This window comes from Pan paniscus, chromosome 12 (genome assembly GCF_029289425.2).
Source record: "Pan paniscus chromosome 12, NHGRI_mPanPan1-v2.0_pri, whole genome shotgun sequence".
Taxonomy (NCBI): domain Eukaryota; kingdom Metazoa; phylum Chordata; class Mammalia; order Primates; family Hominidae; genus Pan; species Pan paniscus.
Window position 1 is genome coordinate 38,687,835 of NC_073261.2, and position 12,502 is coordinate 38,700,336.

General features: G+C 38.1%; 1 protein-coding gene across 1 annotated transcript in view; it reads left to right on the forward strand.

Moving 5' to 3' along the window:
• The window catches only part of EIF2AK3 (eukaryotic translation initiation factor 2 alpha kinase 3), a 70,748-nt gene that overhangs the window by 12,051 nt on the left and 46,195 nt on the right, over nucleotides 1–12,502 (forward strand). The window contains exon 2 of the mRNA XM_003805851.5: nucleotides 1,564–1,693. Within this exon, the coding sequence (XP_003805899.3) occupies nucleotides 1,564–1,693 (130 nt within the window). The remainder of the gene's footprint in view (nucleotides 1–1,563; nucleotides 1,694–12,502) is intronic.

Sequence of the window (12,502 nt, forward strand, 5' to 3'; positions counted from 1 at the left end):
GGTATGATCACCTTGGGGATTAGGTTTCAACTTATGAATTTTTTGGTGGGGACACAAAAGTTCAGTTTATAGCAAATGCTGATGGGAATATTCTAGTAGAGAGGGAATGACTGATGGTGTGGGAGTGACAGGAGACATTTGCAGGAGCAAGACCTCACAAATGCGTAAGGGGGAGCTCTGTTGCTTAAGTGGAGGTGTTGGCGGTAGATGGGAGTGTGGACAGTTCACTTGCACTAACAGGAGGGAAGGTGGAACCCATGGTCCAGGTACTGTTGCATAGATAGAGGTGGTAGGGGGAAACAAGCAGATTTCTCCTGTTTTTCCCTATGAAATAGGAAGCACAGTCACCAAGATGTGTGAGCTTGAAAGAGCTGGCATCAGAAGTTTGAGGAGCAGGGAGACATGAATGGTTAACATGGTTCAGTGGCATAATGGATAGACTAGGGAAGGGTGTTATGATTGTTGAGCATTGTTAGTAGCCTTTTTGAGGTTGGTGGTCGTTAATTAAAGTGAGGATAGTCAACATGGTATGTTTCTCTTCAGATACGTTCAACTGCACAGATGTAGGAGTGAGAAAGGGGAGAAGATTGACTTTAACCAGTTCTTCCAGAGTGTGACATGTGAGAGGCAGGGTAGGGAGTTGAGGTGTGTGCAAAGTAGTGCTTAAGATGAAGGACTGTGGGATTTTAACTGGTTAAGAAAGAAGTGAGGGCATGGTGGTAGTGAAGGTTGTAGTATCAATGGCTTGTAGGTTCTCGTAGGGTCAGAAGTTTCTTGGAGTCAGGGAAGTAGAGGAAGTGAGCTGAAAAGAGAGGGGTTGGTGGTTAGGGGGTTGCGGTGATTTGTAATGACAAGGTCTAGAGTCTGACCACAGGAGCCCCTGAAGCAAGGTAGACAGATATTGAACACCCAAAGAATTGAGGCAGAAGTATGTTAAATATGTTAGGTGGTGACAGTAAACCAGCAGCTGAAATCCTCCAGGATGGGGCTAGTTACCTAAGGGTCAATTAGATGTCTACTAGGAGGGGTAAGGGACAAAACAGTCTGATCCTGAGGATTTTCAGAGAGGAGAGGAAAAAAGTGGTCTGGAAATGGCAATGAGATACATGGAGTCCACTTACCCCATTCTGAGCAAGGGTTATGGGAGAAAAAAATTATCTGTGCTTCTGTAGGGAAGCGATGTCCTCAGGGAAAGCCCGGTTTCTATGAGAGCAAAAAGATAAGTGAACGATCAGGGAAGACAGTGTTTCAGGGGAAAGGCTTTCAGGAGGTATGTAGGTAGAAGAGGACATACCAGGGGACATTGTGTTCCTTATGGGAATTAGAGTGTGGAATGAAGGGTGACCTATGAGTCAGGGGCTTTTCATAAGTTACATAAACAGATAAAGGGCATATTGAAATTGTCTTGGTCCAAAGACAGTGGTGGCAAGAGTGGTAGAAGGCCCCCTCTTCCTTTCTACGAATAGAGGCCTGGACATGGGCTGGTTTTCTTTTGAGTATGTGGGATAAGTGCCCAATATCTTAGATATCTGTTAATTTTAAAAATATTTTTAATATTTACAGGTCATTAGTAATTATCAGCACTTTAGATGGGAGAATTGCTGCCTTGGATCCTGAAAATCATGGTAAAAAGCAGTGGGATTTGGATGTGGGATCCGGTTCCTTGGTGTCATCCAGCCTTAGCAAACCAGAGGTAAGAATTTTCTGTTAACTGTTGACTGGAAAACTTAATTCTAATGAGTAATTGCTGATATTAAGAAGTTTGGGGCCCTATTGCCCAGGTTTGAGGCCTGTCTGCCTCTTACAGGTTGTGTCCCTTTAGGGCAATTACTTAACTTTTCTATTCCTCAGTTCCCCTCTTGTGAAATGAGATGGATAATAACATCTTCTTAGGATTACTTGGGGCATTAAGTGAGTTAATCCTATAAGTGAGCAGCTGAGGATACTATCTGCCATATCAGCAAAGCACATTATCTGAGCTATAAATGATTGTTTATTATCATCACAAGGTCTCTAGGAATAATAAGATAAATATAAATAAAAACTTTATTGAATTTTACTAGTTAGAAATCTGTGCTGCAAAATCCCATAAATTATTATTCCCTAATTATAAGCAGAATTTATCTGAAATTTTTTTGTAATGTAATTCCAGGCAAATTTGATTATTTGCAGAAAAAGTGTACTTAATAATTTGGAGCTCTAGAATAGTAGAGGGGAAAGAGCATAGATTCAAAGAGACCTCGCTTCCAAAATTACTCTGTCACATGACTTCAAGCCCCTCAGAGCTTTAGTTGTTCTCATCAATAAAGTGAGGACACAGCCTGCCCGCATGGGGTACAGATGGGGGAGATTAAATAAGAGAAGCTGATTTTCCTCACCTTTAGTTTCAATTCTGATGGATTAAGTCTCTCTGCTTTTCTGGAGCTTTAGTCTGTTGTTTAAATTACTTAAAAATAAGTCCATCTTTTGAGTGGTGACTACTAACATTGAAGCAGTCACCTCTGTTTTCCAGAATGCCTGTGGCCTTCTTTTATATCGAGTTGTTCTTGTAGGACACTCCCTAGGGTAGTCTTTTTTCTCTTTTGTCATCAGTCTTTTTCTTTAAAAAGCTTCCTAGCTGATATTAAGTATGGAAAAGACAAAATCGTACATGAGGGGTTTGAGAATGACCTGAATATTGGTGACCAAACTTTCCAATGGGAAACTGCTACCAGTGACCCATCTATAATAACAGACTTTCCTGTGCTTTCCAGTAAACCCAGCCCAAATCTTTTCTGGTGCACCCAAACTGATATTTAAGGAAACAACACTGCCAAGTTTCCACATTTGCTGTGTGCTAAACCCTGAGTAGACTTTATAAGTGGCTACTGTTTCTCAGTATACTGAAAATATATTTTGAGAATAGAGAACTTCTATTGTATTATGAATTATTAATACAAATAGCAATTTGATTGTAAATTACATTAAGTTTATAATTGAGTATGGTATTCAAGTGAATTACTACTTAAGATAAACTTGTTTATTTTTCTTCTGCTGGGATTATGCTTGGGTATGCATGTTTTACTTTATTTTTAAACTAGACATAAGAGATGATCAGCAAAATGAGAAGATTGTAAGCTGCTTACATCTGAGGTAATATCACAGTGTGTTGTAGTGGTTCAAAGCATGTGTGTGTTTGCAAACTGAAATATATGTAGGTACAAAAAGATAAGTTGCATGGTATGGCAAAGTAGAATGCAAATAGTTGTAATAACCTGAGTGCTAGTAAGTGTGTTTGAGTTATAAGCAGCTAGTTGTATTTGAAGGTTTTCTTACACATAGCCGTTATATTAGCTGTTTATAAAACTACAGTTCAACATTCTTACTGTCTTTAGTTCGCACCATTTTCTGTGGTTTATTAGGGCTCCCTTGTTTTCAGTGTCCTCTCTCACACCCACCCACCCCCAATCCTAGATCTTTTGGATAAAATTTTTGCTTTGAAATGTTGAATCGTAGGCCGGGCGTGGTGACTCATGCCTGTAATCCCAGCACTTTGGGAGGCTGAGGCGGGCGGATCACAAGGTCAGGAGTTTGAGACCAGCCTGGCCAACATAGTAAAACCCCGTCTAAATACAAAAAATTAGCAAGGTGTGGTGGCAGGCCCCTGTAATCCTAGCTACTCGGGAGGCTGAGGCAGGAAAATCACTTGAACCTGGGAGGCGGAGGTTGCAGCGAGCCAAGATCGTGCCACTGTGCACCAGCCCAGGTGACAGTGCAAGACTCCCATCTCAAACAACAACAACAACAAAAGAAATGTTGAATCGAAAGCCTTTTCAGAAAGCTCACTGGTCGCTTTTCATGCAGGAAAAGAATCCTGATACCTCTTTGCATTATCTAGATTTTCATTTTCTACTTCATAGAAAAAAAAAAAAGAAAATCTGAAGGTATTGAAACAGCTGTGATAACATGATAGATTAACTAGATTTTACTGCTGCCCCAAATTCTTGGGACCATTTCTTGAGAGTGGATGTTTAATATGTAGAGATACTGATGATATAATGTTGTTCCCAGCATTGTAACATATACTCGATGCTCCTTACACAGTGTAATCCTCATAGTAACCCTTCTGAGGTTGATAAGTTGGTCCCATTTTGTAAAGAGGAAATTGCAGCTCAAATAAATTTGCTTGAGGTTGCTGACCGGCTATATATATGATGAGGTTGGAACTGAGCCCGAGATTGCCTGACTGTACTCCATTCTGCCTGCTCTGAAGCCCTTTTGCCACCTTGTATATACCTCCCTTTCTTTACAAGCTCAGGCTCTTCATAGACTACAGTGGTTCTGAGACTGTTTGGTGTCAGGACCTGTTTATACTCTAAAAAATTATTGAGGGCTCTAAAGAGCTTTTTATCAGGCTGGAGTGCAATGGTGTGATCATATCTCTCTGCAGCCTTGAATCCTGGGCTCAAGCAATCCTCCTGCCTCAGCCTCCTGAGTAGCTGGGACTACAGACATGCACCACCATGCCCAGCTAACTTTTTTTTTTGTGGAGACAGAGTCTCGATATTGCCTAGGCTGGTCTCGAACCCCTGGGCTCAAGTGATCTTCCCACCTTGGCCTCTCAAAGTGCTGGGATTACAGGCATAAGCCACCACGACCAGCCTAAAACAAATGTTTAGAAAACATGTATTTTATTAAAGAAATAACAATAAACCCACTCCACAATAACGTAACATTTTTATGAATAATAACTATATTCTTTAATACAAAAAATTTAATGAGAAAAGTAGCATTTTACATTTTTGCAAGTCTCTTAAATTTCTGGTTTAATAGAAAACAGTTGTATCCGCGTCTGCCTTAAATATATTGCATTGTTGTTTTGATTTAACTACATAAAGAAGAAAATCCAGCCACATACAAATGTAGTTGGAAAAGGGAGGAATATTCTAGTAGCCTTTTCAAATAATTGAGGCCATTCTTTTTTAATAATCTGCCAAAACAAGTGGAAGTTTTTTAAAGGTTAGTTGCAGTGTGGAATCAGAAACCATATCAATGAACATTTTATACTCTGAACACTAACATCCATTGGTCTGTCTTGCCTTTTACTCATGCATGATTTTATAACTTAGAAAATACTGACTGAGTTACATAGATCTTTTAAATGTTGGCATATTTCCTTATAGAATATTTTTTAAAAAAACAAATTTGTTGCTGTTAACACTGATCTCATCAGAAAAGTCTGTAAGTACTGGGAAGCTGTGAAGCGCAAATTGGCAGATCCAAGTTGTTTTGTTTTGTTTTGTTTTTTGTCTTTTAGAGACAGGGTCTCACTCTGTTGCCCAGGCTGGAGTGCAGTGGCGTGATCATAGCTCACAGTAGCCTCCAACTCCTGGGCTCAAGCAGTCCTTCCACCTCAGCCTCCTAAGTAGCTAAGACTATAGGCGCTTGCCACCAAGCTCAGCTACTTTTTTTTTTTTTTTTTTTTTTTTTGTAGAGATGGAGTTTTTTTATTTTGCCCAGGCTGATCTCGAACTGCTGGGCTCAAGCTATCCTCCTGCCTCAGCCTCCCAAAGTGCTGGAATTACAGGCATGAGCCACCATGCCTGGCCCAAGTTTTCCAGTATTCTAGAATTCACTTAAAAACATAAATTTTATCACAAATACCATCAGATGTGTTCTTTAAAGTAAAAAGTTCACTTTGTTCATTTTTTAGAAAATGTCTACCAAATACCCAGTTGACTTTTGAGTAAAATTGGAGCTCAATGAACAAAGCTGCTAGTTCAGCTCACAACTCAGTTCCAGAAGTGCTTTTCCTCAAGACATGCTTTAGCATGTGGAGAAAGGCTTGTTACATACTTCCTAATTAGTCATGCAGAATAATAAAAAGATGTGTTACTCAGGGTCAAGATTTAATGAAATCAGTCATTTTTATTGCTTCATCAAGAACATTTGTAAGTGGAACTGTCTCTGTTTTTTTCCTTTAGTTCAGGTGTATGACAGTGAAGAATACCATTGTATTCTTAGTTTGGTTCCTGAATTGTGCCAAGGCACCGGCAGTTTTAGTCAGCATTGCTTTTATACCTTCAGGGCAAATAGCAACCTTTGTGAAAAGGCAAATCACACCTTGTTTGAAAACTGTGCTATTTTGCACCCCTGAAAGAGTCCACAAACCATACTTTGAAAATTACTTAATTGGTATATGATAGAAATATAAGAATATTTGTGAAATTATAAACATATTAGCAAGGAGAGAAGACTGTATTGTGAGCATGAGTCATCTGTTATTCAGCAAGGTGTGTGTGCTGCTCAGCATCTAGAAGTTATGTTCAAAAGTTGAACATTTGTCCAGTTCAGATTTAGAAAAAAAGTTGGACAAAACACCACAAAAGGATCATCAAGGCCGGGCGTGGTGGCTCACACCTGTAATCCCAGCACTTTGGGAAGCCAAGGCAGGTGGATTGCTTGAAGTCAAGAGTTCTAGACCAGCCTGGGGCAACATGGCAAAACCCCATCTCTACGAAAAGTACAAAATACAAAAAAAAAAAATACAAAAATTAGCCAGGTGTGGTGACATGCACCTGTAGTTCCAGCTACTTGGGAGGCTGAGGTGGGAGGATGGCTTGGGCCTGGGAGATGGAGGTTGCAGTGAGTCAGGTCACACCACTGCACTCCAGCCTGGGTGACAGAGTGAGACCCTGTCATAAAAAAAAAAAAAAAAAAAAGAAAGAAATCAAAAACTGCCATTTGAAATGCTGTGAACTGGATGCATGGAGTAATACTACCTTCAAAATGCATCTGGTGCAGTGTTTTCTTAAGGTCCTTAACCTTCATAATAGTTAACTTTTTAAAAAGTAGTTAACTTCCTCTCTCAGAAACCCAGTGTGTTTGGTTGTAAAGGCTGGTGTAGGGAAGAGGGCCAGTTGTAGCAGGCAGAAAGAGCTGGCATGGATATATAGCAAGTGTCACCTCCCAGGTAACAATAAATAGGTTCATGGCTTCCTGTGGGGACTCCTGTGTTAGAATGTCAGTTTCTCCAAGCTTTCATCAAAAATGGTATGAAAGTTGGGCACAGTGGCACGTGCCTCCTGAGTAGTCATCCCAGCTACTGAGGAGGCTGGGCCCAGTTGAGCCCAGGAGTTTGAGGCCAGCCTGGGCCACATAGCACAACCCTGTCTTATGACAAGGAAACAGATTTAACTCAGAAGACCAGAGAAGATGAATTCTCTGCAACTATCAAAGTTACTTATTAATCTGAGAAGCTGAAGGATAAAGGATTTGATAGACTGTATAATAATTTTTAAGTTATTGATAAAGGAATTGATTATGGATCCCATGTACTTTTGCTGGAATAGTAAAGCCACACAGGAACTTTTTAGACTGTGTGGTATTGTGGAGGAGGGACTAGGATTCAGGAGCTTCAGTTTTAGTCTTAATTCTTCCATTAACTTACTGTGTGAACTGGCTAAATTATTTAATCAGTAGAGCTTTAATTTCCTTCTCTGTAAAGTTATAGAATTGGACTACATCTCTAAAGATAATCTAACTTCATGCATCAGGTACAGTCACATACATGAAACACCCAAGTAAATTATCTGGAGAAATTTTTGAACTTTCCCTTTTACTGCATTTAAGGATTCTTCTGAAAATAAAGAACAAATTCACTAGGAATTACCATTAGGTACGTACTTGCCTCCTGGCTTGCTCTGATGTTCTTAACCTTTTCTGATCCAAAAGGCTTACAAAATAGTGTATTTTGTTGCTTTAGTGGGATTTTGATTATGTCAATGGAAAAAATAAGCTCCTGGAAGATAAGGGAAATTGACAGTTCCACTAAGAACAGATGTTTTAAATTATATTTAGAATGAATTGTATGAATTGTGTACCTTGGGACACACATCTCATTTGCCACTATCTCCTGAAAAGAGTGTGGATACATAACCAAGCTAAAACCGTTAAGGTGCATGTTTGTGTGTCTTAGAATAAATAATGCACCTAAAGTTCACTCTATTAGCTTTAACAGATGTGCTTAGGTTCTAAGCATAATATTTTTGCCAGTTAATAGTAGCTAAGAATTTTGTTTTTAATTTTCAGATGTGAAATCTGATTTGCTTTCCTCTAGTAATTTATATTCAGATTCAACCTTGAAAAAAGCACTAAGGAAATTTGTCTGTGATTCCTCACTGATTGTCTTAAAATTTTGTTTTGTAACACATGAGCATCGTTTTTTCTTTAGGATCTCTGGGCTACATTTGGATCACTTCACCAAATCTAAGTAGATTGAACTATCTACTTCTTTATGTCTTGGAACTCATTTTTAAATATGAAGACCTTCCTTATTGTTATTCAGAATGCATATTGTAATTGTGTATATATAACTAATTTGTACTTAGATGAATACCTTTATCTTTATTTAGAGATACCATATTTGTTTTCTGTTTTGGTTTTCTGTTAAATATGCCCTTTTTTTCCTCTTAAGAAGAACAAACAACTCTATCGTCTAAACTTAGATAAGGTTTGGGGTTTTGCTTTATTTTAGGCATGTTTCTCCCCAAGGGACACCGCCTTTCTGTTTCAGACAGGTGCAGAAACAGACAGCTCTGATGCTGGTGCTCTCCAGCCTCCTCCCCCTCCCCATATCAGACTACATTCCACTAATATAAGGGCTTTGAAAAGTGGGACTGCCTTTGAAAAGGGTACAGCTTTACTGGTTACTGATTTGTTTAGAAAGAGTCTATTAGTAGACCCTTTTAAGTATTTATTAAAAGAGGATCTGTAATCTCTTTTAAAGCTTCTCTTACTTTTACTGAAAGCTGTCCAAGTTGTTTTGCAGTTTTTCATTTGCACGCAAACTAGCACATTTTGAGTCTGTGTCATCTAAGATGGCAGTTTATTTTGAAGCATAGCTGTCAATCATGTAGCAAGCCAATATTTAAATAATTGCCTGGGTTAATTGCTTTTCTTTTAATTATAGAAATGAAACAGTGCTTTAATTTAATTTTGTTATATTAATCCCTTAGCATGGCTGAAAGCAGTGCTGTGAACTAAGCTAATTTATCCCAGCATTGCATGTCACCAAAGGAGAAACTGATTTGGCCCTGGTTTTTTTATTTTTTATTTTTTGTTTTTAGGAAATTGACTCTTCATGTACATTGTTTATGTCATGAATATATATTAATCTAGGTGAAGGCAGAGATAGTTATTAAAATCAGTGTTCTTTTATCATGACTGTGAGGAGTATGCTTAAAAAGCTAGTCTGGTAGTTTCCCTTGAGGCATTTTGTTTTGTAGGTTGATTAAATTAGTGAAAAACAGAATTAAACAATTTTTATCAACTTGATATTTCTCTGCTCTTGAGTACTAATTTACATTTTTTAAGATAAATACCAAATCATTGCAGAGGTTTTTCTCAACATTTAAGCATATAGCATATCACTTGGGATGCAATCTGACTAATACCCGGATCTGCTGAACAATCTCATTACCCCTGCCGTTAGGGCATCATCATCTAATGGTGATGCCCCTTCCCTTGTCTTTCAGGTATGATTCCTGGAGACCCTTTACTTTTATCAAACAGTCTTCCTTTTACTTTCCCCAATGTTTCCAGGGAAGTAAAAATATATATTTCCATAATACAACAATGCTGAAGCATCTTTTTTTTTTTAAGTCACAAATAGTCAATTCTGATATCTAGTAGTGTAGTCAGTTGCTCATTTTGGTTAATTAAGATTTACTGTTTATGTTCCATTCAAGTGTATCATTTTTGAAGAATTAAAATATACAGACATATACTTGTTAATTTTTCTTTAGCACTGATTGTCTTTATTGATTAATAAAGTACTTTCAATCCATTAGAGTTTTTATGTTACAATCAAAGAATTTTAGGCTTGATAGAGCTTTCTGATAAATCAAAAACTGCAGCAGTTTGATATATTCTACACTGAATTAATCTTTATTTGGTTTTGAGGCCTTGTTTTTAAACAGATGTGAATCCATGTTTGGGAAAGAAATAACTGACCTTGCATAATTAAGCTTTCTGTCTGCTCCCGCCTTTAATTTACTTCTGGAGCAGGTATTCTCTAGAATTCAAAAAGCTTTTGTTATTTTTGAAATTTTGTATTCATGAATAATAGTTCTCTCCTGAAGTTTCCAATAGAGAATAAAATAAAGCTCACAATGAATTGTAGGTAGTCACATGAGCTAGACTGAGTTTATATTTTTGCTTTTAACTTTTTTCTTTCATAAGTATACATGTATATATACACATAAACACATACAAATTACCTTAGAAGTTCAAAGTAAGCAGCCCTGGATCATAAACTTTTGTTTGAGTAGCACTTTATAGTTTGTAAAGTGATATCTATTCTTAGTCATTTACATAGCCCTGTGAAGTAAATATTCTTATTAACCCTAATTTTTTGCATGATAAAATCGGGGATCAAAAAGGTTCAGAGATTTATCTGATATAGTAAAGGTGAGACTCAACCCGAGATCTTTGTACTTACATCTTTCCCTCTTTCCAACATTTAATGCTTTTTAAAATACCTTAATGCTTACCAATTTATTTGTATTTTCTCTACTAATAATTCTTCATGTGCTTTATGGAGATTAATTACTCAAAGACATCTTGCGTAGAGCATACTTAGCACGTAGCTCAGCACATTTTGAGCATCTAAACTGCTTCTAGGACAACCCTAGTGGGATAGTCACAGGCACCAAAACTTAACACATCCAAAACTGAATTCAGCATTGCGGGATTGCAGGAGGGAGGCGTGCAGAATTGTGCACTGCCCAGGACAGATGTGATTCTTGCCTTTCTAGAACTTATAAGGTACTGTGTGGAGCCAGCTAGGGAGGCAAATATGAAATAATTATAGTACAAATAATGCAATTGAGTGCGGTAACTGGCACAAGGCAGGATAGAGCACAAAGAAAGACTCTAACAAGCATAAGTGCTTACCTAGCCTGATGGTCAAAGAAGGCCTCTCTTGTATGATCAGGAGTTACTGAGGCAAGAGATGGATAGAGAGGAGGGGGAGGATTATGCTGGGAGAGGAAATAGCCTATCTCAAGGCCTTAAGGCGAGAGTTATCATGGCACGTTTGGGGAACTGAGAGAAGTTGAGGATGGCAACAGGAATGAGGGTTGGGAGAGAGTAGCCGAAATGAGCCCATTGAGGTAGGCCAGGATCAGGTTATGCAGGGTCTAGTAAGCTATGTTAGACATTTCAGATTTTATCCTGAGCCATGAGAAACCATTGAAGGTTTAAGTGGAAGAGATCACTCTGACTGTAGAAAATGGACTGAAACAACAGCAGAAATTGGGAGACTATTTCTAGTCTCCCACACTAGTTAAGAGACTACATGGTAGTCATCCAGATGGGGATGATAGACTGGATGGAGACAGTGGAAATGAGTGAAGTAAAGTGACAGATTCAAAAGATGTTTAACGAGGAAGATAAAATTACAAGACCAAAGGAGGATTTAGTAGTAAATTAAGAACAGGTATAGAAAGGAAGAACATGCGTTGTTTAGATATGAGTTGGGAGAGACCATGAGAGCTCTCCAAGCAGAGATGCTAAAGAAGGCATTTGACTTTATGGGTCTTGTGCTGACAGAGGAAAAGTCTGGGCTGAAGTTAAAATTAGAATTGCTTGTGTCATGGGAACTGAGAAGATCAATCACCTTGAAAGAAAATAGGGTGAGAAGACCTATGACCAAAGCTTTGAAGTCCAACATTTTAAAATTGAGAGAGACTGATAAGTTAGAGAAAATTGAGAGAAAAAGTGTTTCAATGATAGATTTGTTTTAGTAGGATTTTAGGGATTATCCTGCTTTCCTTCAGATTTTTGCATCTGCTACTTGGTGTGAAGACTTTATGAATATGTATAAATATAAATACTTCCATAATTAGAGATAACTGATTTATAATGCAAATGCCTCTTCAAACAACTCCTTGATTTGTTAGTCTTATTGAAAGTTTTGCAGCAAAACAGAACATCAGAAAACCCTTTCCACTGTCAACTGGGGAACTTGGAAAGCAGTGGGAAAAAGCAGGAAGCCTATGGATGCCCAAAGTGATAAAAGCATTAGTCAGTGGTTGAAGACCAAAAAGGAATCCCTTTTAAGTTAGTTGTGGAGAGCGATTTTGAGAATCAAGTGAAATAAGGAAACGTGAGACATTTTGTAAAACAGTGAAGTGTTCGTTTTTATCCGAGGTCACATAGTAAATGAGTAGTAGAGTCAGGGACCCAGGGGATGGGGCTGGATGAGGTGCAGTCAGCTGGTCTGGTTGGTATGGATACATCTTGATTTTATGTTTTGGATGTGTGCTGTTGCCCCGTCACCTTGGTTTGCAAAACAACTAGTATGGCTAGGAAAGTAATTGTTCTAGGCAAAGGAGACTTCCAGATAATAAAAAAGTCAACAATTTAGCATTTTTAATGGCATATTTTTCTTTTTCTTTTTCTTTTTTTTTTTTTACTTTAAGTTCCAGGATATAGCAGAATGTGCAGGTTTGTTACATAG